The sequence below is a fragment of the Misgurnus anguillicaudatus genome, chromosome 4, assembly GCF_027580225.2.
Source record: "Misgurnus anguillicaudatus chromosome 4, ASM2758022v2, whole genome shotgun sequence".
Classification (NCBI taxonomy): domain Eukaryota; kingdom Metazoa; phylum Chordata; class Actinopteri; order Cypriniformes; family Cobitidae; genus Misgurnus; species Misgurnus anguillicaudatus.
In genome coordinates this window covers 37,467,950-37,495,452 of record NC_073340.2, presented here as the reverse complement: position 1 = coordinate 37,495,452, position 27,503 = coordinate 37,467,950, and the positions used below count along the sequence as shown (strand labels likewise).

Here is a 27,503-nt window from a genome sequence, read left to right as displayed (position 1 = left end):
ACACACACACACACACAACAGGATAACAAGACAAACTGGATGATTGAATATACACATGCATCTGTTTGGATAATATCATAGGTGTACAAGCGATCATAAGACGTAAACACAATGTGTGCTCAGACAGATTTAAACAAAGGTCTATATCACACTAAAATAAAAATATTAGTTACTTTGGTAATGCTGTGTACACATCAAACGCAAAGCATGTTCTTTGCGGGATTCAACTTCGTATCATGCGAAATTTTCACTTTAGTTGAATATTTTCAACTTGCATGAAGACGCAACAATCGCTCAAATCGAGTCATTCACATCACATCGAAGTTTGCGTCTATTCGTGTCATTGCATTGACTTTTATGTAATCTACGCACACAAAACACTGAATTCATGTTTGTGTGTATGCCCTATAACACATCTAATATCATGAAACATTTGAAAAGCAGCTTTACAGTAAAGTACAGGAATATATATATAAAAATACACTGCATTCTTGCAAATGTGCATTTCAATTTCAGCAATATAACAAAAATAATCCAACTGTAGGATTGTAAGGTTAATTTCATGACACTATTAAGCAGATATGGAAGAGATGTTTTCTCAGTTCATACTGCTCGACGTCTGTCTGCCGGGAAGAGACATTAAAACAGATGATAGATGAGTGTTTGTGCACTCATCCCACGCTGCATGGCGTCTAACTGCATTAACTGGTGTGAAGAGCGTTAGCATCAGCCGCCATCAGACCGTATCGCTTAACAGATGGAGCGAATGTGTCTGTAAGAGTCAGATCAGCCCTGCTGTGGTCAGATGATGAAGACGTCTCAGCTTCTTCACCACGTTTCAAAGTGAAGGCCAGTACAGTAATCCATCACGATACTAATAACAGTTATGAGACAACATCGATATCAATGTAAACTTAAACCATGGAGCTAATGGAAGTGTTTTCTAAATATATATCTTCTCCTGTCCAGAAGATGCTCATGATCTGAATCTGAAGATCTAGAGGAGACTTATTCAACTTCAGACGAAAAAAGAGAGAGATATATTTTATGCGAGATGAATTAAAGGGGCCATAACAAATAAGACTTTAATGAGTTTCTGGTCTACACCTCAGATCTCATTTGTTCATCTACCCGGTCTTTACGCTGGTTATGTGCGAGGACTAGTCTATCTTAAAGAGCACCAATGAATGATCTGATTCACGTTTTTTCATTTTCTTTGGTGTGTAAGTGTGTATTAGTTCATGTTATCAATATGCAAAAGGTACAAAAACCAAAGTAAACAATGATGCGAGTTATCATCTCCAATGTAAATTTCTTTTCTTGGACTACAACAAACACACAGATTGTAGGCAACAGTTTACTTCCTGGAATTGGTGATGTAGTAAAGACCGACATTATCATAATTCATCCTGCTTGGACTCACAGCCTGTAAGTTAAGTCCTGTTAGCAACCGAATCTTTCAAACACGGTAAGGAGCGTCACATTTCCTGCTGACGTCAGAGGTATTCAGGCCAATCACAACGTACAGATTAGCTGGCCAATCAGACACAGCCCTTTTCAGATCTATGAGTTTTGTACAAAATCTGTTTGTTTCAGGAAAACAGGATATCTGGAGCTACAAAAATGTATGGTATGTGGAAAATAATGTGTTTTCTAACCACTGAAACCACATTGTATTACACCAAAAACACAAATTAACATTGTTTTATAGCAATGAAATGGGTGCACTTTAATAAACTCACATGAGGTAATTTGTGCGGGATGTCAACTTGTCAATAAAGCATGTAAGTGGTGCTAAAATACATCATATAGGAACAGACATTTATAACGTGAAACAGTTTTGCAGATTGCAATCACTATGTGAAGTTGTTTAAATGTATTTTTATAAATATATGTCATCTGTAAAAGGCATAGGACCAAACAATGTTCAACAAATCATTGAACTCAGACTGAATGCAATTTTTGCCCCTCTTCTGTGAACATGTTTTGCATGCTACTGCGCAACCTGTTCACGCAGACACCATACGTCTGGATCAGCAAAGAGCAAAAACCCAAATTAACATCGGTAACTTTACTGCTATTTTCACTTTTACACTAAGGTGTAAAAGTGAAAATATAACTTTATTTATACTAAATTTGTGATCCAGTTGCTTTTGTGTGTGTGTGTGTGTGTGTGTGTGTGTAAACAGGTAACTGATGACAGCGCACAGATCCTGACCCCAGACCAGCACACATGCAGTTTCCTCTGACCTCACTCATCATATATAAAGAACACACTATACTGCAGACATCAGGAGGAGAGATGAACGTCTCGTCCACCTCAGGCTGAGATAAATGTGATGCCATTACAGAGGGTTATGAAGCTCCTGAGGAATAAATCACACATTAGCTGCTAATGTCAGGTACTAAAATAACCTGGACGAGCAACACAACGGCAGCACGGTATTTCCATTCTTCAGTGAAGGTTGTTTACAGTAATTAGTGTTGTCAATAACAAACAAACAAAACACACATAAACACGCTGCGTTCAGGAGCTCAGATAATGACTGAACTGTAAATACACCGGTAAACGTCTACCACATATAATGAAGAGGTCACTGAACAATCACAATACATTAACTCACATATAGATGCTGTCAAACCACTGAGGAACTTTCTAACATTAAACTATTTTAACTGCACTATATATTGATTTGTCTTAAGCAGTCGTTTCGTTTTACAATGCATTGACACAATAAATAAATACTCATGTTTGTATCCAGACATTTTTTTCCTCTCCAAACATTTAAACAATCTCAACTATTAGTGACTCTGATGTGTTTGTAATGCAGGTCACAGTTATAAAATACTGTATGCTACCGATGAGATAACACCGACAGTGTCAGATGAACATAATTCACATACCATAGTATTTATTTACATGATGAATTCTGAAGTTTATTTTCTTGGATCTTATGAAGACACACACGTCTCATGGCAATGCGAGAGATAAACATTGTACTGAAAGACAAAATATCCTCTCGTTTCAAACCGCATTTGACTTAATACAACTACAAAAGATGTTAAACACTGCCACATCTTAATGAACTATGATATAAAAGAAATAATACTGCGCCAAAACCAATGATGCCTTGCAGGAAATACTGTACATACAGACACTATGCTGATAGAAAGATCATATGTTTATAAGTGTACTACTATCCCAGTAATAACCAGCTCTAAAGGTGACTACATGATTCAGCTCATCTGACTATTAACATGTGTTTAAACTGCTATTCTGTTAACACGTAAAACTCACGTAAAACAGCGTTTCCAGTCTCACACAGGAACACACACATGTATATCTATAGCATAGGCCTACACATTAGCCTTAAAGTCTGTCACATGCTCCTGTCTGACATCTCAAGACACTGTATGGAGTCTGAATGAGCTGTTACCAGACGGTTATTTATTACAACACATTAACACAGTATAACCCATAATCTTTGGCAGTCATATAGTGATCAGAGAGTCGGGCGAGAGCTGTCGGTTTGAGTCTAAAGGCTGGCAAGTTGTGAATGAGGTGTCCTTCAACAATAACCCCAGTTCCTCCCCGGGCACAGCAGTGATAGCTGCCCACTGATCCGGGCGCGTGTGTGTATGTTTACTACTCACTGGGATGGGTTAAACGCAGAAGTCATAGTTCGAGTATACATTCCATACTTGTCGCTTACATGTTTCACTTTCACTTTTCTACAGTATCAGCATATTGATACACATTCAAGATAGTGACAAACATCTTCAATAGACATTTCTCTATTCAGTAAATCTGTAACAGTAAAAGTAACACCTTTAAGTAAACAATCTTAAAGCTCTTTAATCTTTAAAATCTCCACTTTAAGCACCTTTCATCATCATCTTATCAATTTACCATGAATGAAATCATCTCCATTCAACATTAAGTCATGATATGATGGTAAAATAGACTGAAGACTTTATTTTTTAAAGTGCTAAAGTATGTTGCCATCGACAGAAAACAGCAGGTGATCAACGATCAAGCATGAAACATAATACACCTAGATTGACTGTTCACCAATAACCATCTCTATAATCAATAACACCTCTTTAGGAACTGATCCAATCAACTTTTACTGCTGATACACAATAAATCGATAAATCGATCAACCACAATTTAACACAGCTTTTCTCATCAGTTCTTCTGTGTGAAACCCTCGATTACTCAACTGTGACTATTAGACTGTAATAAATATTTAAACAGAGCTGTCTGTTATTTAGTTATAGAGATTACTGCACATGAATGCTATAATAAAGCACAAAATATCTGAAGTCCGGCAACAAAACTAAATATAGACATTAATGCCAAACAATGTTAGTAATATTGATACAAAAATTATGCATGGCATCACCTAGAAATCTTTAGCGGCCTTGTCTGCACAAGTGCACATATTTTTAAATATTTAATTTTTGTATAAATATTTTTACAAACAAGTCCAGCAATATAATTTTTATTATTTTTTGCAGTCATTAAACTGTATTTTACATCACTTATCATTTATTTGCCACCCTGCTCTTAGATTTTTCTACTTCAGACATTAAAACGTCATATTAGAAAATGTATCAGTTGGCCATCCCTATACAAAAATTTGGGCTGCTATTATGTTATTAAATTTATACAGTAATTAATGCATATAAACATGTAAAGTAAAACGTCCAGCAAGACAGAATTTTATCGGTTTAGGACATCGAGAATTGGTAAAGAATTTGGCCCATCATTTGCTTCCAGTATTGACTGTAAAGTGTCTCAGTGAGAGAAATGTCTTTATGATGTCCACTTCAGGAGACACTGGTCTCAGACATTAGTCACTGATCTCCAAACCATCACCTACCTCCCTTCAACCCCTATTAATGATACAATAACATCACTTCCTGTTACCATAGTAACCAAGACCCACAACTCCATAAAAAAGAACTGGGATGCAAAAATTAAAAAATGCAAGACTCTTGCATTAAGACGAAGAAATGTGAAGTGAAATGTGAAAGCCAAACTGAAAACCATTTGTCAGAGTCAAAATTATTAATGTGACTGATGTTGTTGTCAAACTAGGTATACAAACAAGTCAAATCAAATGCAATTTAATCCTCATCCAAAAGATTTATATTATTCACACCTACAAAGATATTTTATAGTTGTTTTGCATTGCTGTAATGCAGATACACCACTGATATAGTTGGAAATGTAGACAGACAGACAGTACTGGAGCTGATGGGTTTGGGGGTCAGGACAGGTGAAGGATGAGCTGGAGGGCCCACATCAGGACCGCCCCACATATCACATCATCACAAGACCCCTATAACCCAATAGTAGCATCATACACTCAAAATAAACCAAATAAATTCGAACACCAGATGATCGCATTTTATTGCATCACATATTCAGATTTATTTATCAAAATCTATAACTTGAAGCTGTTCGTATATTTATGGCACATTGATTCAGCATTTTGAAGGTATTATAAGCTGTAAATCAGAAGGATGAAGGTGTTTTACCTGCCCACTGTCTGGTTAGCGAGCTGTCGCATTCGGTTGAATTGCTTCTTCATCTTCCTGCAATTTGTGCGTTAATCCCGATGGATGAAAAACCAGCTGACATCGCTCACTTAAAGGACAACATTCGGGAAATATTCCAATGCGCGGATCATACTGAAGAAATCCTCTCGGGTGTGCGACCATCACCTACAGAGAATTAAAAAGGCAAAAATCATCGTTTGAGGATCGCTGCTCGTCGCTCTGATACGGGATGCTCCGGTGAGCGCTGAACGCTGCTGACGAGACGCCGACATGCGCGATGCATCATGGGGAGTGTAGTTCTGACGCAAAGATTGGACTACAATCAGGGGCTGCGAGTAGCGTCTCTTTTGGCTTTACAGGATAGTATAAACTGAAGTGTAAAACTTTCAAAACATTACCAAAATTTCCATTAAAATCCACTTACAAATAAAATATGTCTAATATTCCGAATTTTTAAATAAAACAAGTAAATATTTGTAAAAAATTGTTTGCAAAAATTTAACTTTTGACTTGCAACCTGCAAGATGGCAAAACAAATGACTTTATTCTCTGGATTTAATTGTAAATATAATATCTAAATATTTTCTTGATATTGGTTTTCTGAACAGTCTTGCCATCGTGTGGATGTCGTCAGTAAGTACAGCGTCGGCGGAAAAGCAGCCTTCACTCACTGTCCAACATCGCACATAAATATTGTGTGGGTATTTCTTTCTTGTTTTCAGTACTTCTTGGGAGCAGACAGGCCGCTGAGATTGATTAATTTTTGACCGCTGAGATTAATTAATGTTTTTTTCATATCTTCGTTCTCCTCGGGTGTGTATCTTGTGCAGTGTCATTCATTGGAGCTTGTCAGGACTCTGCGCTTGCGCGTTGCGGAGTGTCATCGAGGCAACATGGCGGCGCTCGGAAAGGGTCTGTTGACCCGAGCGCTTTCTAGAGGAATAAAACCAGGAATTTGTACGAATATAATTGGGGCAAGGGCAGGTGTGTTTTTATACCTCCATGTATTCTTATCACGTGCATATGCATTATTAAAGCAGTGTTTTGTGAGTTAAAAAATACGATAACCTTCATGTCAAGATCAGTAAGCTAACGTAATAGACTACGCTAACCTCCGATGTGTTTCTAAAAAGAATTATAACTGTTTATCGCTTCGTTTATAAATTTGTGACATCTTATAGTGTTAAAAAATAGATGTTAAGTTTTTCCATGATATTGTGTGTGTCTAAAAGCTGTAACATCAGATGTTATGATATCGTTGTGTGTGTTGCAGCCTCTGGTGGTCCTCCGGGCATGTTACCCGGCCCATACCCCAAAACCCCAGAGGAGAGAGCGGCAGCAGCCAAGAAATACAACATGACACTGGAAGATTACCGTCCTTATCCTGATGATGGCTGTGGGTATGGATGTCTCTAGACACACTTCTGATTGAATGTGTATTGCTCCAAGACTTACGACTTACATACAACTTGTTCTCCTGAGTAACCGCAGTTATTGTGTATATATTTGTGTTGTTTTGCAGGTATGGTGACTACCCCATGCTGCCAGAAAGATCACAGCATGAGAGAGACCCATGGTATCAGTGGGACCATCCGGATCTGAGGAGGAACTGGGGAGAACCTGTAAACTTCCACTGCTTACTCTTGAGTGATGAACTGAATTAAAAGGGACATTTACAAGACTTTTTAAGATGCCAAATAAATCTTTGGTGTCCTCAGAGTACATATGTGAAGTTTTAGCTCAAAATACCCCTCAGATAATTTATTATAGCATGTTAAAATTGACACTTTGTAGGTGTGAGCAAATTTGTGCAGTTTTTGGAATCTTTAAAATGCAAATGAGCTGATCTCTGCACTAAATAACAGTGATGTAGTTGGATAGTGCAGCTTAAGGGGGTGGTATTATTATAAGAAGATCCCCTTCTGACATCACAAGGGGACCTATTTTTACATGCTTGCAGAGAATGGTTTACCAAAACTAAGTTACTGGGTTGATCTTTACAACGTTTTCTAGGTTGATAGAAGACTGGGGACCCAGTTATAGCACTTAATCTTGGAAAAAGTCAGATTTTCATGATATGTCTCCTTTAATTCTGTAACTTGAAATTGTGAAGTAGATGTATGGATGTGGTTGTTCAGTGATACAACGTATCATGTTGGTGTTTCAGATTCACTGGGACTTTGACATGTACATCAGGAACAGAGTGGACACATCTCCAAGTCCGGTGGACTGGAGGACAATGTGCAAACATCTTTTTGGTTTCTTTGGCTTCATGATGCTGATGTTTGGACTGGGTGAGATGTATCCTTCTTACCAACCTGTGGTAAGTGCTGGAAGAATATTCAACTCATGCTGTAGGAAATAATGGACAACTGATAATTTTCAAGTTTAAAAAAAGTTTTAAAATGGAATAAACATAAAATTTGGAATAAAATTAGTAAATAAAGAGCCAATGAATTTGACTTCAATGTGATTTCTGAATAAAGTAGAATGCCAGGCTAAAATGTAAGCCAGCACTTAATAATTAAATAATTCATTTTTCACTTAAGTTTATATTTTGTGTCCACTTTGTTCTCTTTTGTTGTTTGTTTCTGTTGACTAACCGTTGATCTCTCTTTTCTCAGGCACCCAAACAGTATCCCTACAATGACCTGTATCTGGAGAGAGGTGGAGACCCTGATAAAGAACCAGAACCTCCCAAACATTATGAAATCTAATCCTTCCTTGTTCTATAACATGTGTATATTTCTCTCTAATAAAGTTATTAAACATAAAGATAAATTGTCATCTTTACAACACTTAACAGCTCATTAAAATAAGACTAGTTAGATCCTGTCAGAATGGCTTTCAGCAGTGCAGTTCCTGCCCAACACAGTCTACATCTGTAATAAAGAAGTAACAGGCTGTCATACCATTAATTGTCTAAGCTCCTTTAACACCACACTGTAAACAATTCCTTGGTGCACTTAAATGTTTAAGTTTAAACATCTTAAAGTTGACATCTTAAGTCATGTCAACTTTTTTTGACTAGTTAGAAGTTGCTATAAATTATAAAAATAAAGTTGTAGAAACTTAAGCACATTTAGCTTATTGGTTTTATATATACAAACTTCTAATTAGTCAAGAAAGTTAAAATGACTTGTTATTTCAAGTTGTTTAAACTTAAACATTTAAGTGCAACAAGGTTTTTTCTTAACACTGCACTAAACTCGGATTTTATTAACTCGGAAATTTATTTCCACTATACAAGTACTGCAAAATACTAAAATGATCAAATTAATGCTGGTAATAAATAGAATTCCTTATTCTATCCAAATAACTTCTATCCCAGTATTTTGGGTTTGGTATTACAACAGCAAACAACACAGAAAATGAAACAACCAACAATGAGAGTATTTAGTATTTTTTATGGTGATGTTAAAAAAAAGTTAGCTAAATTCTTATTCATTATAAAATACATGAAAAATATTTGCATTAATGCATTTCTTTTCTGATATTGCATCAGCAGTGAGACGGTTTAGCGTTTAAGTATAAAGCATCCGTCTCGGCCGCCGTACTGGACTACACTTCCGCCTTGACTACATTTCCCATGAATGACGCAAGCAGCGCGTCTAAACTCTCACTAACACACAAACGAGACGAATTATTACACACAGCCGTAAGTACACACATATCACTGACTATATTTTGGCGTTTTGAGGATAAACTCTAGACTGTGATGTTTTATTGTGTGCGTCTGTGGTCTGTTTGTGTGTGTTTAAAGTGCAGACACTGAGCATAAGGCTAATGCTAACGGGAACAGTAGCTGATCAGGAAATCAAAACTGATTATAAACATTCACTGCTGCTCAACACTACATTTATTACATGTACAGACGGGTTTATAAAGACATTAATGTGAGAGATCAGATCATGAGAGTCAGTGACAGCACACATACGTGAGTTTAGTGCTTCATTTCTCAAGTGTGTGAACATACTGATCATATATCAGCAGTTCAGTGATATAATCTGTGATAATAGGAGTTTAAGGTTAATCTGGGATGGCATGACATTGACATGGTTATTTGTTACTAGAGAGGAATTGACGTTTCAGCACAGCAGCTGCATGTTAATTCATGTGTAAATCACCTGTTGTGTAAACCATCTGAAGGCTGTTCTTGTCTTATAAGAGGCTTGGAGGAAGATGAGGATAAAGGAGATACTAAGGACAGCGACCCAAGCATGGAGTCCTGCAAAACAACATCCAGCACACCTGGCTCTGGGTAAATGTGGGCCTAGATCTCAAATACTCTTGTTGGCATGTTCTGTAATGATGACGTTTGATTTTCTCTTCCTGATGGTGTACAGGTACTGCTGCCCAGCAGCTGGACGCTTCCTTCAACACCAGCTCTGCGCTGGAGATCTTCGAGATGGATTTTGCTGATACATCCATGGACATGAAGCTCAGAGGATCTCTGCCCACCTCCAGCAGGTGAGTCCTTCTCATACAGGTGAAGCTGTGGAAGTGGTGAGAAATTCCCACAGATATACACTCAAACTATTTATGAAGATGTGAAAATCAAATAAAGTATGTGATATGAAATATTTGTGATGATGAGGGATTTATGAATGCTGTTCTTTGATAATGGATTGCTGTATTTGGGTGATTCTCACGAAAACTTGGTTTTTAAAATGTCAAGCATGAAAATGTAAAAATTGCTTAAATTTACGTTTTTTTCCCACCAGACATTGAAAAACAAAGTCTGGAGTAAATGGGAACATTAATTTAAAAACTTTTACTTATCATTTAACACTTTTTGTAACATAATTTAAAAAATAAGTCCTAAAAAATCTCATTACCGCAACAGTCAGAAAACATCAACACTGACATATTTTCAAAATGACATGACAAACCTGAAAGAACATAATTTGGAGATTCTGCACATGCATTTAAAATCAAAGTATTATGCTTCTATTAATTAAATTAACATTTAATAAGCATCTGTTGTGGTAATGATAATCAAAATGTCGTGTAAGCATTCTGACAAGACAATATTTCATATTAACTGTAAAAAAATGATCTTACCTGGTAGCCATCATGAAGTAACTGGTCCATGTGCTTGGTCACTCAAAATCAAACTTTATTAAAATTCTGTATGTGTGCTTAAACTGTTCTCAAAAAGTGTTGCGGAGGATGAGAACATCAGGCATGGACACATCATTTTCCTAATTTTTCTTCATTATTACTATACATGAATATTCAGTAAATATTTTTTTTGTCATCTAAAGTAGTCTAGCAAAACATCCATTTATTTTTTTCCTTAATATTTTTGTGTTCATTTGATTAAATTACAGCATAACGCATGTTCAAACACAGCCGGACACATTGCGGTAATGAGAATTTCAGCAGAAAATGAGATAAAATGTACAATTATAAATTCTTATGTTGAAATCACACATTGTGCAAGGTAGAACACAGTATTGTGTTAATTCTGATGCTTTTTAATGTTACTATATTACACATTTTAAAGCTAAAATCATTAGTGCCGTGGTGTTTCAATGGTTTCGTGAGAATCACCCGTATATTAAATGTAAACATCAAATCAATCACATGACTTAATGATTTAATGAATTTTGTATAAACACAGCTTATATCTTGAAGACGGTATCACATTTTAGTGGTTTTGAAACCTTGGCTGTTTAAAACCTGGTTATACCTTGAAACTGCTAAGCGGGCCATGCCTACTAACATGGTTCATACATCCATTACATCCATTTCCCATACAGATTAACTGAGTGCACATGAAACAATTGATGTGTCGTGCAAATAAGAGGTAAAATCCATACATGTATTTGGTTCCTTTTTTTTGTGGGCGCCCTGTAACGACCCCTGCAAAATGCTGCCCATGTTAGAAAAAAATTGATATGATTGGAAATATGTGCATCTTTCAGTAATTAACTGAGTGAGAATTTGATGTTAAAGTGGACTAAAGGGAAAATACAGAAGTACAATGTTTGCCGGATTTCTCTTTGTTTAAAGCTGTTGTCAAAGGCATTTTTGTAAAGGCATCACTTATATTCTGTATATGTGTTTGTGTTGAATTATCTATAAAATACAGTGTTTGTTCCATTTAATGAAAAAATAGCTGTTTTTGAGACGCAAGGTTTCAATCCGACTGTGACAATATGCATTATATTCATAACAAGATGAGTCCGCCCATCCATACAGTGGCACTTTATGAGGAAAGAAGAAAAAAATGAATGTCTAATCCCTCACTTTTTCTAGTTATGTAAGGTTAAAAATACATATTTTGTCAGTAACTTAACTAAGGTTTACTACAATGTGATCCCAAAATGTGTTTTTTTATATGGCAATATAATACCAATATACTGGTTGGAAAGTGGAAAATGAATTTTAGCTGATATCGCCCACCTCTACTAACAAGTAGTTTGTGTTGATTTGTTTAGCATGTTGTTAAATGCCATATTTTCCCTCAGGTTATTTGTTTGTTTTTGCAGTTATTTGTTTATTCCAAGTGCATGAAGTGTTCAAACATCAGGGTGAGATTTAAGTGTAGATGTATTCCTGTCGGGTTAATGTTAGTGCGTCTGTGTACAGGTTTCACAGTTTGATTTGGACAGCGTTTGATACGGAGGGTAAACATTTATCTGGGTGCCTGATTGGAGGCAGCGAGAACGGAAGCGTGACCGTCTACAGTCCGGACGCTATTCTGAGCGCAGGAGACGACGCCGTGATCGGACAGTCCAACAAACACACGGGTCCTGTGCGAGCGCTCGACTACAACCGCTTCCAGGTAATGTTCACCGTGAAGCTTGCGTCAATCAGATGTATCTCTGATGATGATGATCATTTACTGGATTTGATCTTGTGTTTCAGAGTAATCTCATCGCCTCAGGAGCCAACGATTCTGAAATATACATCTGGGACTTAAACAGTTTCAGTAATCCGATGACACCAGGAGCAAAATCACAGGTAGAATTGTAAAATTTGTTAACGTGCGTATACGTGATGTCATTGCACTTATAATGTCATTTGATGGAAAGTGAAAACATTTGTTTCTTTGTTCCTTTAGCTCTGTGAGGTAAGATGAAGTTTTGGTGAAAGTGTGTATGTGGTGTGTGTTGGTTTGGTTTTGGTTTGGGTTCAAATGTTTGGATTACCTTCTTCACTAACATCTCATTCTGACTCATTTTTTGGAGAATAAAATTTTTTGTAAATGCATTGCTGAAGGTTTGTGCTACACAGATGTAAGCGTGTCTGAGGCTGTGTGTTGTGTGTGTTTGCAGCCAGCAGAGGACGTCAGCGTGGTAGCGTGGAACAGTCAGGTGCAGCACATCCTGGCATCCGCCAATCCCAGCGGAAAAGCCGTAGTGTGGGATCTGAGGAAGAACGAACCTATCATTAAAATCAGTGACCACAGCAACAGGGTACGAGAGCTATGAACATCAGATTAAAGCATCTTCATGTGTACTGTTTAGACTGGGTCACATTTCAAATGTGTCTGGAAAGACAGTTAAATATAATTCAGCATAATTTCTCATCAAAGGCATATGATTTGTTGGTTAGATTCACTGTTCTGGGATGTTGTGGCATCCGGACGTGGCCACTCAGCTGGTTTTAGCATCAGAGGATGACAGACTTCCTGTGATACAGATGTGGGACCTTCGGTTTGCAACCTCACCACTTAAAGTTCTGGAGAACCACACCAGGTAAAGATCCATTAAAGCCTGAGTGTGTGATTGCTTCAGTTTAAACTGATTCACGAGATCCTTTTTATCTTTCAGAGGGATTCTTTCAATCTCGTGGAGTCAGGCCGACCCTGAGCTGCTGCTGAGCAGTGGGAAAGACAATCGCATCTTGTGCTGGAACCCAAACACTGCGGAGGTCAGTCCTACCTGCGTCGTCACGAGAGTTTTATTTATTGGTTTTTTATCTTTGAATAAACAAAACAAGAACCGACACCGCATTTCAAATATACAACTACTTATATGCAATACATCTGCTACATAACATAGCAAAGATACATTTTTATAAGTTCAGCTATAAAATATTATATCAGCTAAAAACTTCACAGCATCACAATAGACAGTCTGTCATGAAAATCACATTTGTTGACCAGCCTCATGTTCTGCAGGTGATTTACGAGCTGCCGACAGCCAATCAGTGGTGTTTTGACGTGCAATGGTGTCCTCGTAACCCCGCCCTCCTGTCAGCTGCATCATTTGATGGGCGGATCTGCGTGTACTCTATTATGGGAGGGCGTCTTCAACAGCATCAACACAGTACAGTGGATCAGGTATCATCACAATAGTTAGCGTTTTAAGGTTTGCAAAGATAAACTCTGACGTTGATGTGCTTCACGAGTCTTGTCATATTTGACAAATGTTGTGCGTAAATTATTTGATCTCTAGATCTCCGCTTCATTCGACACCAACGACCCATTTGGAACGGGTCAGACTCTTCCACCTTTACAGGTTCCTCAGCCCACAGTAGAGACCACCATCATCCCTCCTCTGACGAAGCCGCCTAAGTGGGTACGGAGGCCCGTAGGCGCTTCATTCGCTGTGAGTATCTCGATGTTTCACATGTCCTTCTCTTTATGTTTCCAGTGTAGTTACTTCTTTTAATCCACTTTTCTCTCTTATAGTTCGGTGGGAAACTGATAACATTTGAGAACCCTAAACAGCAGCAGCAGCAGTCGACCCAGCCGATCCCTCATCACGTGTACGTCAGTCAGGTGACCACAGAGACGGAGTTTCTGGAGCGCTCGACCGAGCTGCAGTCGGCCCTACAGTCCGGATCTTTCTCCAGCTACTGTCAGAAGAAGATGAAGAGCGCACCCTCCGATGCCGAGCAGGACATATGGAAATTCCTCATGGTATACGATTGTGTTCATAAGATATTACAAATATATCAGGTTTACATGCTTAATGATCTGTAGAAAGTGTTTGTCATGGTGCTGGTTGTTTTTAACAGGTGAACTTTGAAGACGAAGCTCGTGTGAAGTTCTTGAAGCTGTTGGGTTTTAGTAAAGATGAGCTGCAGAAGAAGGTCCACCATCTTTCTGAGTCTTTTTTCTTATCATTAATTTGCATGACATGTCCTCGATGTTACGAGACTCAAATTTAAATCATTACTTGCACTGCAAAAAAGGACTTTCTTGTCTTGTTTTCAGTACAAATATCAAAAAATTCTTAAATCAAGATGCAAGATGAGCAAAATAACCTAAGAAAATTAATCTAGTTTTTAGACAAAAAGATATCAGATTTAAGTGAATTTGTTCATAAAACAAACAAAAAAAATCTGCCAGCGGGGTGAGAAATATTTTTTTCTAAAACACTTTATTCAAGAAAGTTTCTTTTACTCCATTGGCAGATTTTTTGCTTGTTTTAAGCACACATTTTATATTTTTGTCTAAAAACTAGATTTATTTTTTTAGGTCATTTTGCTCATCAAGAAAATGGATCTTGATGCAAGGCAAGTTTATTTAAATAGCACATTTCGGTCATTCAAAGTGCTTTACATAGAAATGAGAAAACAGTATATAAGAGAGAAAAATTTATTTAAATTTTATATATTTAAGTTTATATATTTAAATATATTTAATTAAAAAAAGAGAGACACACAATAAAATCACAATAAAAACAAAGAAATTCTAAATAATTAGATATTTTACTGAAAACAAGACAAAAATACTATGTAAGAAAGTAATTTTTTGCTGTGCATTTTTGCATGATATATATTCCTTTGATTCGTTTTTTCTTCAGATCTCTGCATGTTTGGGAAGGAACCTGCAGCCCAATGGTTTAGATGTGAATGCTTTGACTGAAAAGATGCAGTCGCTTTCTGATCAGGTCAGTTCTGATTGCACACATGCTTCACTCGGTACCATTTGCTGCCTGTGCTCAGAGGTGACGTCTTTGGCTTTCTCATCCAATCAGATGGCAGATGAATCGGGCGTCGCTGGTGGTGATTCCCATGCAGATTTCTTTACTCAGCTTCCTAGGAAAGAGAAAGAATCATACCGCATCCCTGTGTCCTCAGGTGAGCGTCTTACTAACAGATACTCAATTTTAAGGGGCGGTTTCCCGGACAGGGTTTAGACTAGTCCAAGACTAAAATATTGTAAGAGCTTTCTGAACTGAAAACAACTTCCACTTACATATCTTAAAATACATCGGTGTCCTTTGTTTTACCTCAAAATGCACACAGGTAATGTTTTTAGTAAGGCATGTTTGTTAAAACTAGTTATATTTCCTAATTAAACTAAGGCCTTAAAAAAGGCCTAGTCCCTGTCCGGGAAACTACCCCTAAGTTATGTATCCACACCTAAAGCTGCTGTAATATTATATGATGTTGTGTGTAGACACGGATGGATTGATCAGTCAGGCCCTGCTGGTCGGTAACTTTGAGGGAGCCGTGGATCTGTGTTTAAATGACGGACGTTTCGCTGAAGCCATCCTCCTGTCGATCAGCGGAGGGGAGGAGCTACTGAAGAAGACCCAGCAGCGGTACCTCAAGCAACAAACCAACAGTGTCTCCATGGTAACGGCGATTTACCGGATCATCCTACTGTAATGTCAGAACTGTCACTGTCTGTACCACGTAGATGTTATTATTGTTGGAGGCAGGTGAGTTACTGTCCTCACAGATGTGTGGTGTGTTATTCTCAGTTAATCTCATCAGTGGTGACACAGAACTGGCGTGATATCGTTCAGAGCTGTCAGCTGGATAACTGGAAGGAAGCGTTAGCCGCCCTGCTCACGTATGCCAACCCAGAAGAGTTTGCACCTCTGTGTGGTGAGATTCTTGCAGTCTTATCCAAAACTGGTTATAGTTGCAATGTTATTTTTCACGTTGCTAAATGAATTCGGTTCACGTGTGACTTTAAACACACTCATCTGATCTGATTAGAGAGTTTTGACACGTGCATGTGCTGTTATTAATGTGTGTGTGTGTTTATGTGTACGCAGATACTCTCGGCTCTCGTCTGGAGGCTGAAGCGACAGAGAAACGATGTCTACAGGCGTGTCTGTGTTATATCTGCTCTGGAAACATCGAGCGTCTGGTGGAGTGTTGGACGTTTCAGAGAGATTGTTCTTCTCCTCTTACACTGGAGGTCAATGTCCCACACACATCAGTACAATGACTCGTCTTCACATCAGGATTTAGACACACTGCTCATTATTCAGAGTTCCCACAGGTCCTTGAAATTCTTAAAAGTTTGTAAATCTGGGGGGGGGGGGTCAAGGCCCTGGAAAGTTTTTGAAAATATACATACAGTAGATACAGGTCATTGAAGTGCTTGAATCTAATTTATGCAAGATGTTTTCTGAAAAAAATCCATATTATTTCCTGTGTAGTGTATCTCCTGTATGTGAATGTTGATTCATACCAAAATGTTTTTTTGCATAGTTGTGTTTGACACATGAAAACGTCTCGGGTTACGTTTGTGACTGTTGTTCCCTGAGAAGGGAACGAGACGCTGCGTCTCTCTTGACATACTTCCTGCGTCCCTGTAACGCCGTCTTTGGCAATATTTCAGATAGCGATATACTTCCTGATTCCGCGTCACCCTGTCTTTGTGGTTAAGCCTCATTATTGGTTGATTTTGATATACACATTCAGACGCACTTACCCCTGGAGACGTCCCCAAAGTGTCACCGCAGTGACGCACCGCGAGTTCCCTCGAAAGAGAACTGTAACAATGTATCTTAAAAGATAACACAATGTAACCTTGCTCTCACTTGAAATGTGTCCCAACATTTAGTCCTTGAATTTGAGGGTAGTGGACCTGGAAAGTCCTTGAATTTAAAGTTAACTAAGGTGTGGGAACCCTGAATATTACAAATACTAATATTTGCGTGGGCTGTGTGTTTAAATCCTGACATGTGTCTTATGTGTGCAGGATCTGGTGGAGAAGGTGATGATTCTGCGTAAATCAATCGAGCGTTTGCGCAGCGGTGAAGTTTGTGTTCGGAGCTCAGCGCTGACAGAAAAACTCATCCAATATTCCAGCATTCTGGCATCACAGGGAAGTTTGACTGCTGCGCTCAGCTACCTGCCCGAAAACTCCGACCAGGTATATCACACAAAATTCACTTAAATCATCACAGATAAACAAACTGTAATGTTTTAGTGATGCTTGCTGTAATAACTAAGAATGAAACTTTAGTGTCTCACACTGATGGACATGCAAACATAAATGAAGCTTAAATCATGCAGCATACGGCGGAAATATGATGCTACTTTTCTTTACATGGTAATGATTTAGCGTACCCTAGAGACTGCATAAAAATGCGCTAATGCTCGCCCACAACACTATACACACCGAACTCGTGTTTGGTTAAATTTTCAAATGTAGTTGTCATAAGTGAATTGATTTATTTTGTGTGTTTGTGCTGTAGCCGGGTGTAAGGATGTTGAGAGAAAGATTGTCTCGTGCAAAGGGTGAGATACTGCAGAGACAACAACCATCAGGACCAGCAGGAGGAGCCAAACCATCAAGCATTACAAACACACACGCACCATCGGCAGCCACAACACACACACAGGTGAGACTCACCCAACTCTGAGGTGATGATGTCACATGTTCATGTGCACGACTGTCCTCTGAGGTTTTGTGTACTGAGCAGGGACTTTGATATAAATCTGTGATTATATGATCATGTTGACAGTCATGAACGGTTGTTTGCTTTCTGATGGCCTTGTGGAGTCTTATTGTGTAAGATGGCTGTTGTACAATGTGACTGCGGTTTACGCGGGGTCATTACACTGTGAACGGTTGAGCTGTCAGATTTTTTACAGTGTGCAAAAATACTGTAATATTCACAAGACATTTTCATTTCTTCAGGAGACTCAATTCATCAGTGTATATTATTTTAAAAAATCATGCTAATATGATAAAATCTGTATTGTAATCTAATGTTGTACTCGTGAATGTGTCACATTTCGGTGTCATTTTGTCATTCAGGGGCAGTACCCACCTTCAGTGCCTTCTCAGATGCCCATGCCAGGGCAACAGCCAATGCCACGTCTCTTTACCCCTCAGCAGGTTCCTGATTCTGGCCCTGCTGGAGTTTCACGCCCGGGTTTGAGACCGGCATACCCGCAACACCCGGCCACAGCGTCAGGTAATGGTCAATTAATCAATTATTTTGACTTATTTTGGCCAATAATCACCCCTTCTTTAAGCAGTCTTGTTCGTAGTTTTGTTAATAATATTCTTTAATCATTTGCCTTGTATTTCTAATCTTGGACTTCCAGGTTTTCCCCCCTCTCAGCCATTCACATCGCAGTCAGGACCTCTGGGTGCACCTGTTGGTTTTATGTCTGGTCCACAGATGCCCCCCTCCAGCCTGTCAGGCCCCTCTGTTGCCCCCTCATCTCCACCAGGACCCCTGATGCCAAGTAACGTCCCGAGAATGGGTGCCCCACCTGCGCCAGGATTCATTTCACCCACCTCTATGCCAGGAGGAGCACCTGTATTTCCAACAGCGCAGCACGCTCATGGCCCTGCGCCGTATCCACCTTTAGGCTCGGGGTATCCACAGGGGGGTCCGGGAGCTCCGGGGGCCAAAAGTTTCAGTTCTGCTGGTGTCCATCCTCCACCTACAGGTAAAGCACACAGAGATGTACTGTACACCTGTCTGTGTAGAATATCAATTCATTCTTTTATATCTATGAAGAGTTAGCGGTACAGGTGCTTTTCATCACAGCTGGTGTAATTTGAAGTGTTTTCTTTTAATAATTTGATTTGCAGGAGTCATGCCATGGCTGAGATATTACAGAGATGAGGAAGGTGAAGGGGATTGTGTGTGTGTGTGTGTGTGTGTGTGTGTGTGTGTGTGTGTCGTTTTATGAGGACTTTCCTTTTTTATGGAGCCTAGTAATCATTTCTATTGCTTTACAGAGCTTTTTGTTTTTTTACCTCTTTAATAAAACACAATTGATTGTTTTTCCTCATAAACCATGTTTACATCGTTGTGTGTGTGTGTGTGTGTGTGTGTGTGTGTGTTAGGGATGGGACGATTACCTGTTTCACGATTAACCACCATAAAATGTCCTGATGGTTAGTATTATCGTTTAAATTTAATTATCAATACAACCGTGTTTGATTACTGTGATTTTGAAAACTCGCAGTAAATCCTTTCATACCGTCTCATCCCTAGTGTGTGTGTTTCAGTAAGGTTCAGTACTAGTGTGTGTTTAATGTTTGAGATGAAAAGCAACACTTTCTATAATGCTCTTTCTGATGGTCGAATGTTAGCCAATGTTGTCCTTTGATAGAGAGAGGATCATGGGAAATAATCTCTAAACTGCTCAGTGCTGGGTTTGCTGTGTGGATTTACATGATCAGAGGTGTAAAGTACTCAAATATTTTAACTTTACTCTAGTAAATGTTTTATGTATGTGTACTTTATCACAGTGTTTTTCATTGGCAAACTTTTGCTTACCTACATTCTGATGCATAATACTTTACTTTTACTAGACTATCAAGATGTTTTTTACCTTTAATACTTAAATACATTAAAATCTAGTACTAACTTGTGTGTACTTTTACTTTTATATTTAGTATTACTTGAGTAAAAGTACTTAAGTACTAGATTTTTTTATGTAATTAATTATTAAAAGATATTTTTTGTGAAATGTAGTGGAATAAAACATTTGATATTATGCTTTTAAATATTAAAGTTAAAGAAAAACACCCTGATAAAGTACAGATATATGAAAAATGTCCTTTTAATAAAGTAAATACTTGAGTACTTTGCACTTCTGTACGTTATGTAATAATCTCTCCAATATTTAACTCGCACTAAAGAGACAAACAGTCACACTTAAAAAGGAAACATCTAAGTATGACTTAAGTGTGACTTAAATTTTGTTAAACCTCTTCATTTGTAAGGGATTACTTAATTTCAGTCATTATTGCAAAATAAACACAGACGGGGTATTTTAGGATTAGGTCTTGTATCATCTGTCTCTCTCTCTCTCTCAGGTGTTCAGGACGGGTGGAACGACCCTCCAGCTTTACGCGCAGCTTCACGGAACCGGAAGGTGACAGTATTCAATATATAATCATTATTTTATAGCTCTTCACTATATACAGCCACACAAAACCACTCCTTTTTGCCCTTTAATCATCATTTTTACTTGAATTGTGACCATTTCAGTCCAGTGTCTGTTAAATTTTAACAAAAGTAAACCTCAGGAGTGACACAAAGTCACCCAACAGCATTGTAATGGGTCATGTCATGCTCTAGATCTATGAGAGATGTGATTTAAAACAGGATCTGTTCCAAGATTACATGTAAAAAGTGTCATTATAAATGTAATCGGTATTATTGAGTGTCTTTAAATTTACTGACGTGTGTGTGTTGTATAGTTATCAGAGAACTACACCCCTCCTGCCCCCATCACCGCCCCTGTGATGGGTTATCCTGTAGAAGCCCCTGTGTCTCAGGACAGAGTTCAGGTGCCACCCGGTGCCCCTCAGGAGCCCAACATACGGGTGAGAAAACTCTTTGTGTCATGTGATCTCATGTGTTTGTGATTTAATTGACAGTGTATGATTTAATCTATGTGTGTGTGTTTCAGTCTTTGCGTCAGCTTCCTGCGGAGTGTGTGGAACAGAAAGAGATTCCTGCTGAACACATGATACTGAAGACCACCTTCAGCAGCCTGGTGCAGCGCTGTCAACTGACCGCCACAGATCCGGTAACTCTTTCACCTAGATATGTAATGATTAACCATGATAAAAATATCAAATGCTTAGTAGTATTACAGCATCATTTTTTATTACCGTTTATCTGTGCCAGTGTGACGGCTCGAAAGGCCCGCTCCAGCATCAACCAATAAAAGCAATAACAAGAGACAGACACATTCATTCACATCAACTCTCATGTGTTTGTGATGACACTACAACTAGATTTCTTTGGATTTAAATTCAGACACATGTTCAGTTAATATTTCTTTAGACAGATCCATCTTTTCTCTTCATTTTCTATTAAATGATGTGATCTGATGAGTTTAAAGCTCTGTTTGTTTCTTCTGTGATTGCTGTGAGCTCAGGTGTCGTGCAGCTTTACTCATAAACTTCACCTGATTTCTCACAACAAACCAGCAAGTCATCTGTCTTCGTGTTTATATGAAAATCTGATTTACTCACTTATGTTTTATCTAAAATAGACTAGTCAACATTCAAAATGGATAAAAACCATCATACTCATCACACACGAATATCAATGAATCATTATGAGGAATATGACACATTTATACAGCAAGAAACTCTGATGTTTTAAAAATCTTTATAATGTGTGCACATGACCTTATTTGCCTTAAAACATCTTAAAATGTCAAAGGTTTTATGTAATTTTAGATAAAAGCTGTGTCCACTGAAACTTATTGGCATCACACAGCAGGTCTTGCTTCACGTTGCATAAAACTGGCAGGCTGTTTTTAGATCTGGCAAGCTGTAATCTGATTGGCTGGTTTTAGTTTCTGTTAATACTATTGATGCAATATAGACCTTATCTCTGGATTAGGCGAACATTGACACATTTGTTGCACCAAAGCTTTGAAAGATATCCAGAAGTCAAAGGGCATGAGACAGATGATCGATGCGTCAATCTTTAGTAAGTGCGATTCACATTTACATTTATTTACAAACATTATCTTCTCCTGCAGCAAACTAAGAGAAAACTGGACGATGCCTTGAAACGCCTGGAGAGTCTTTATGACAAACTGAGAGATCAGGCAGTAAGTTTGAGTTTAATTTCACATGTTAACTCACAATGATTGGATGAATAACATCTAATGTGTTTCTTTTTGTCCGTCAGCTGTCACCCAGCATCCTCGCCGGCCTGCACGAGATCAGCCGCTGCATCGCCGCACGCAACTATCAGCGCGGTCTGGAGGTCCACACGCAGGTGGTGAGCAGCAGTAACTTCAGCGAGATCTCAGCGTTCATGCCCGTTCTCAAAGTTCTCATGACCATCGCCAATAAACTAGCCGTCTGAACCCAGCGCCCTCATCGCTCCTGTCTTAAAGCGTTGTCATTTCTTGTTGTTTATCTCTTGTAAGAATGAATACACCAATAATCTCTGACTGTATTGCCGCTTTACTTCTGATGCGTTTGCTGCCTTCTCTCACACATTGACCCTCGTTCATGGACAAATATAGAACGAGTTTCATAAAATTGTTCAAATTGTTGACTGAAGTGCAGTTTACAAAATTGTCTGAGAGGGATGTGGCCAAATGTTTTTGTGTTGCAGAATATTGTCTGGTCTCAGATGCTGTCTATAGTTCAGTCGTAGTTAGGGTCGGGTCATAAGTCTGTGTTAGTGGACGATGGTCATCTTTAAGTGACTGATAAAAGATGTAAAGAGATGGTTGATGTTCTGGATTTGATCTCAACACTCCACATGCTCTTCAGCAAACTCTCATATCTTTAAGAGTTTCTTAAAAAGTCCTCATGTTTATGTAAGCGCAGATGATTCAATGACTTTCTGTTTGAATGTAAGTGAATCTCAAGAATTGTGCTGCTGCTTAGTTTTCCATTTCAAATCAAAAAGAATTTTGCTTTGTGAAAAGATAACGAAGCTTATTTTCAAAGCCGTTCTGATTTATCTTTTGATTTCTTTAAGTGCACCACAATCACCCAAAATCTTCATCACTGCATTCACCTGTTTTACTCTTTCTTTGTTCTCAATGATGAGCAAAAATGATGAATTGAGTTAAAATGACATCTTTATAAAGGCAGTGCAACAGATGCCGGCTCTGTAAATACTTTCAATTTCAATATTTATTTGTTCTGCCTCACTGTAATCAAGTGTAGTCATCAATGTCACAATGCAAAAGATATTAAAGCTTCTAAAAATAGGATTGGTTTTCATAATAAATATGCATTGTGTTTGATTTCACATGACCACGCTAACAGTAAAAGACTGAATGTTTAGCCTGATTTCTTATATAAATTCATCTTCTGCTTCTATCAATCAAACAGCTGTCTCTGTTCTTAAGCATCATAAATCTGGTTCATCTTAAGTGAAGGTGAAATGCTATTTAGTTCATATCAGCCTTCGACCGGCTGTTTAATTCAGTTCTGTTCATTAAAGGGCCATGAATGAAAACTAGGGCTGTCACAGATCAATACAGGTTCAGCACAAAAGGAAAAAGCAACCAATTTAAAATGCTGCTAGGTTTCTTTTCATGTATTTTGTACAGACAGTCATGCAAATGATCCATGCTGTAGACATCTGAACTAGTTACAGTACAACCCAGGGTTTGAATTATCTCAAAGATTATGGGGAGCCCCCCCGAATCATATATGCAAGTAAGATGTGATCCTGGATCCTCAAACCCTAACCATTCACCCCTCAAATTAGTGTGAAATTGTTGTTGCTTTTAAATGTGCTTTAAAAATAAAAATGACTTGACTTGAAATAATAGTTTGAGAATAAGTTTTTTTAAAGCCCCTAATCCAATCCTAAATTTAATTTAATCTGTCAATTCCTCCAGAAAAACAACAGCGTGAGGTTCACTTGAGAGTTTACATTTATTTCAGACAGAAATCTTTTGGATTAGTTTATTGTGAAATTGGGACAAATAATGGACAGTATCACTTTGTGGCAGTGTAGCAGGAGAATTTAAAATTCATAGGAGGTGCAGGTTCACCCCAGCCCCCCCTCAATTCAAACACTGGTACAACCTCCTTTAACCTAAGAGAATACACGCTTACGTTGGACCTTTATTTTTTTGCCTACAGGCGTCACTATTGTCCATCTATACAAATAAACGCATATGCTTTCTCATGTAAGTACCTTTGAATACAGTCGTCTGCTGAAATAACGCTAAATGTAAATCCAATACTTTTAAAGCATGGAAGTGTAAGAGTTAAACTGAAAATTAATTCTGGACATTGTAAGAAAAATGATGAGGCTGTTTAAGATCTTGATGAAGAAGCTTATCGTAGTAGCAGTGATAAAACATGTGAAGTACTCTTCAGCGAAATCAAATTAAACATAAAACAGCTTTGATCATTTGTACTGTTCATTCAAACCAGTTTTCTTACCTCGAATGAGATATCGCACAATAACCACTTCCCATTCCTACACAAAATGTGTGCTTAATTACATGTTAGGGGTGATATAATGTTTAGACACCCGTCACATATCCCTTTAATCTGTGTTAGTTCTTCAAGTCTTACTGCTGCTATAATTATTTTGATATGACGTTATGCGTGTTGCTCAGACTGAGATTATCTCTATGATTGAAGTGTTATATAGGCAGTCCATAAATTCTTACACCATTTTGTTTTAGATGAGGAATAAAACAGACGATATGTAAATGTTTAATTGGGATAATTAAGAGATAACAACAGTTATAACCTACTTTATTTATATAAACTAATGCATTTCTGAGACTGAATGTGGTTAATAAGACATGAATCCAGCGTGGGCTTTGGTTTATCTCTGGAGATTTGATGAAACAGTGTCTCTGTTTAGATACAGGAAAGATCAGTAACATCAGCTGAAGTCCTTTCAGAGTGAAAAGCAAGTCATTTTGTTTTTTATTAAAAAATCAAACAAACATATAAATTTGATCGCTAATCTACACTGATAAATTGTTCACATTAAGACACATTAATGTGTTGTATACAAGTCAGTTTAGAGTTCATGTTGACTAAATGTCCCCGTATGCAAACAGACACTTGAAGATTCTGACCCCTGTGACCTGACGGCAGTGGAAGGGCAAATAGCGATAGCTACTATTTACTTAAAGTAAAAATAACATTTTCTTAGTAATTGATGTTATTTACATTAAGTAAAAATATATAAATATTTTCTATAAGTGAGGTCTCTTTAAATATCACAATAGGGGACTTCTCATTCCCATGTAATTATTGTCACTAAAGATGTGCTTAACCAAATGGCAGTAAGTGACAATATGGGCATTTATTTAAAGTAGGTGAAAGTTTTATTTAATAATCAAAATATTACATTTGCAATAAGTGTAAATAGTAATTAAATGCTATCTATATTGGCAGATACTACTTGCACCTCAGTATTTATGTATATTAACAGGATCCAATCATTACCAAAGTATGTAAATGATTATATTTATAGACGGTTTCAGCTTTAACAACATAAACAAGCTGTTGTCACTCGTGGTCCGCACGTAACTTCCGGTAAACTCCGCTTAGAATAAATAACAACAAAGTTCTTTAAACGGATTTTATTTATATAACAAGCAAAATAAACAACACATAGATTACCTAGGAAACCAAAACATTTGTTATTTTCGACGAGGCATTTGTTCAAGAGATCAGTTTAGCAACTAGTCAGACCATTAAAAAAACGAAACCGGAAGTAAAGTTCGGATCCAGACGTGTACCGCGTCAGCACACGTGCGTCTGATGAAACTGACTATTACACACTGCACTCTAAAAAATATTGGATTGTTTTTAACCCCGAACTAGGTAACTATAGGACAGAACACATTTCTGGGTTAAAACAACCCATTATTTGGGTCATTTTAACCCAGAAATGTGTTCTGTCCTATAGTTACCCAGCCCTGGGTTAAATATTTTTAATTAATGGGTGAATAAAAACTGACAATCAATAATTTTAGTCCTAATAAACACTTGTTAGAGGCACTTTATTTCCACTTTTCTAACTTTTTCATAGTAATAATGCATTTGCGATGTGATGTAATAGGAAAAGGACGAGGTCACGGCAAAAGGTGTATTCAAAACCAGCGACATCGGGTCAAAAGTCTACTGTGCCATTTTGATTTATGCCTTTAGTCTTTTTTAAACTTTAGGGGCCGGTTTCCTGGACAAGGATTAGACTCCTAGACGAAAATAAATGTAAGAGCTGTCCAAACTGAAAACATCTTGCACTGACATATCTAAAAATACATCACTGTCCTTTTGTTTTGCTGGACAACAAGTAATTTTTTTGGTAAGGCATGCTTGTTAAAACTAGTTATATTTCCTAATTAAACTAAGGCCTAGTCCTGGTTTAAGCTAATCTCTGTCCGGGAAACCACCCCTAGTGTTCCAACCAGACATTGGTGGGCGGGGCTAGTGTAAATAGCACTTGCCAACAAGGAAATAATAGACAAATGCAGACCCCTGACCTTCTGTATGATCTTCCATCAGGTCAAAGGTCAGAATGAAACTGGCCCTATGTTACCTCTAATGCCTCGTTTTCACCTGCTGGCACTGTACAGTACAGTATAGTTTTTTTAAATGAGAAACAAATCAGCTTTTCATGTATATTCACACACAGATGCAGTTCTTAGTGAAATTAGATGCATTCCTGAATAAATCATTTTATGGATGAGTTTATCCTCTAGAGGGCGAAAATGAGATATTCTCTGTTCACTTCTTTCACATGAAACATAATTTTTTTTAATTTAACAGGATTTTATTAAAATATTGAATATAAAATTAAATCATATTTATTTATACGGCATCTTTATACAATGTTGCGTTGTTTCAAAGCAGCTTTACGTGAAGAAAGAAAAGAAAACAGGAAAATTATAAAAAAAAATGTAGTATAATATGGACTATATAATATTATTGCACATTTTGTCCTCATAAAGAGTATAATCTTAAAAAGTTACATAATTTTTCTTCGAATATCGTTTAATGAATATAATAAATAATATAAAAACGACACATTAGCATGAGATCACGATTCAGGTAGAAAATCCATACGTGTGTTTAATAACCTGTTGCGTGTTTGTGAGAATAAAGCTAACATCATTTATATCATTTTACTTTTGTTATGAATAATTTAGCGACACAAATATGATAGCTGTGTGAATGATGCGACAGAAGACACAAATATAATCTTTCATAAACGCAAATGTGAAACCGCACACAGTGAGTGTGTTTCTGCAGCTGAGAGCAGCTCTCTGATTGGTCC

The 27,503-nt window shown here is 37.7% G+C and overlaps 3 protein-coding genes across 11 annotated transcripts in view; 2 read left to right on the top strand and 1 right to left on the bottom strand.

Annotated features, from left to right (window-relative positions):
• The window catches only part of arhgap44b (Rho GTPase activating protein 44b), a 40,170-nt gene extending 33,972 nt beyond the window's left edge, over window positions 1-6,198 (bottom strand). For 2 of the 8 annotated variants that reach the window (XM_055175793.2, XM_055175796.2), the window contains exon 1: window positions 5,548-6,190. Coding sequence is in view for 1 of the 8 variants with exons in the window: in XM_055175794.2 (XP_055031769.2) it covers window positions 5,548-5,600 (53 nt within the window). In the remaining 7 variants the exon portion in view is untranslated. Of the gene's footprint in view, window positions 1-5,547 lie in introns of all 8 variants that reach the window. The other 6 variants (XM_055175797.2, XM_055175795.2, XM_055175794.2 and 3 more) reach the window with 6 other exon arrangements.
• A 193-nt stretch (window positions 6,199-6,391) lies between these two features.
• On the top strand, window positions 6,392-8,349 carry ndufb8 (NADH:ubiquinone oxidoreductase subunit B8). The gene is made up of 5 exons (XM_055175805.2): window positions 6,392-6,552; window positions 6,842-6,968; window positions 7,091-7,190; window positions 7,736-7,891; window positions 8,193-8,349. The coding sequence occupies exons 1-5, from the start codon at window positions 6,462-6,464 to the stop codon at window positions 8,283-8,285; spliced, it is 567 nt and encodes a 188-aa protein (XP_055031780.1). The 5' UTR covers window positions 6,392-6,461; the 3' UTR covers window positions 8,286-8,349.
• A 788-nt stretch (window positions 8,350-9,137) lies between these two features.
• On the top strand, window positions 9,138-23,449 carry sec31b (SEC31 homolog B, COPII coat complex component). 2 transcript variants are annotated; one of them, XM_073867271.1, is made up of 26 exons: window positions 9,138-9,226; window positions 9,739-9,829; window positions 9,915-10,038; window positions 12,166-12,361; window positions 12,445-12,540; window positions 12,855-12,995; window positions 13,135-13,277; window positions 13,353-13,452; window positions 13,703-13,864; window positions 13,980-14,132; window positions 14,216-14,446; window positions 14,545-14,619; window positions 15,336-15,422; window positions 15,510-15,612; window positions 15,935-16,113; window positions 16,242-16,368; window positions 16,542-16,687; window positions 17,477-17,650; window positions 17,976-18,122; window positions 18,542-18,701; window positions 18,835-19,185; window positions 20,567-20,625; window positions 20,954-21,079; window positions 21,166-21,285; window positions 22,255-22,326; window positions 22,407-23,449. In XM_073867271.1, exons 1-26 carry the CDS (start codon window positions 9,158-9,160, stop codon window positions 22,584-22,586), a joined length of 3,612 nt encoding a protein of 1,203 aa, XP_073723372.1. In that variant the 5' UTR covers window positions 9,138-9,157; the 3' UTR covers window positions 22,587-23,449. The 2 variants fall into 2 exon arrangements, with proteins under 2 accessions (XP_073723372.1, XP_073723373.1); XM_073867272.1 differs by lacking the exon at window positions 9,138-9,226 and adding an exon at window positions 9,488-9,505 and having other exon boundaries at window positions 9,737-9,829.
• The last annotated feature ends 4,054 nt before the right edge of the window (window positions 23,450-27,503 follow it).

Excerpts from the sequence above, each read along its gene's own strand:
- ndufb8 (XM_055175805.2), top strand. The coding sequence starts at position 6,462 with ATGGCGGCGCTCGGAAAGGGTCTGTTGACCCGAGCGCTTTCTAGAGGA. Across the intron at positions 6,553-6,841 it reads TATAATTGGGGCAAGGGCAG|CCTCTGGTGGTCCTCCGGGC; the intron begins GTGTGTTTTTAT and ends TGTGTGTTGCAG. Across the intron at positions 7,191-7,735 it reads GGAGGAACTGGGGAGAACCT|ATTCACTGGGACTTTGACAT; the intron begins GTAAACTTCCAC and ends TTGGTGTTTCAG.
- sec31b (XM_073867271.1), top strand. The coding sequence starts at position 9,158 with ATGAATGACGCAAGCAGCGCGTCTAAACTCTCACTAACACACAAACGA. Across the intron at positions 9,830-9,914 it reads TCCAGCACACCTGGCTCTGG|GTACTGCTGCCCAGCAGCTG; the intron begins GTAAATGTGGGC and ends GATGGTGTACAG. Across the intron at positions 18,702-18,834 it reads ACACCCGGCCACAGCGTCAG|GTTTTCCCCCCTCTCAGCCA; the intron begins GTAATGGTCAAT and ends TTGGACTTCCAG.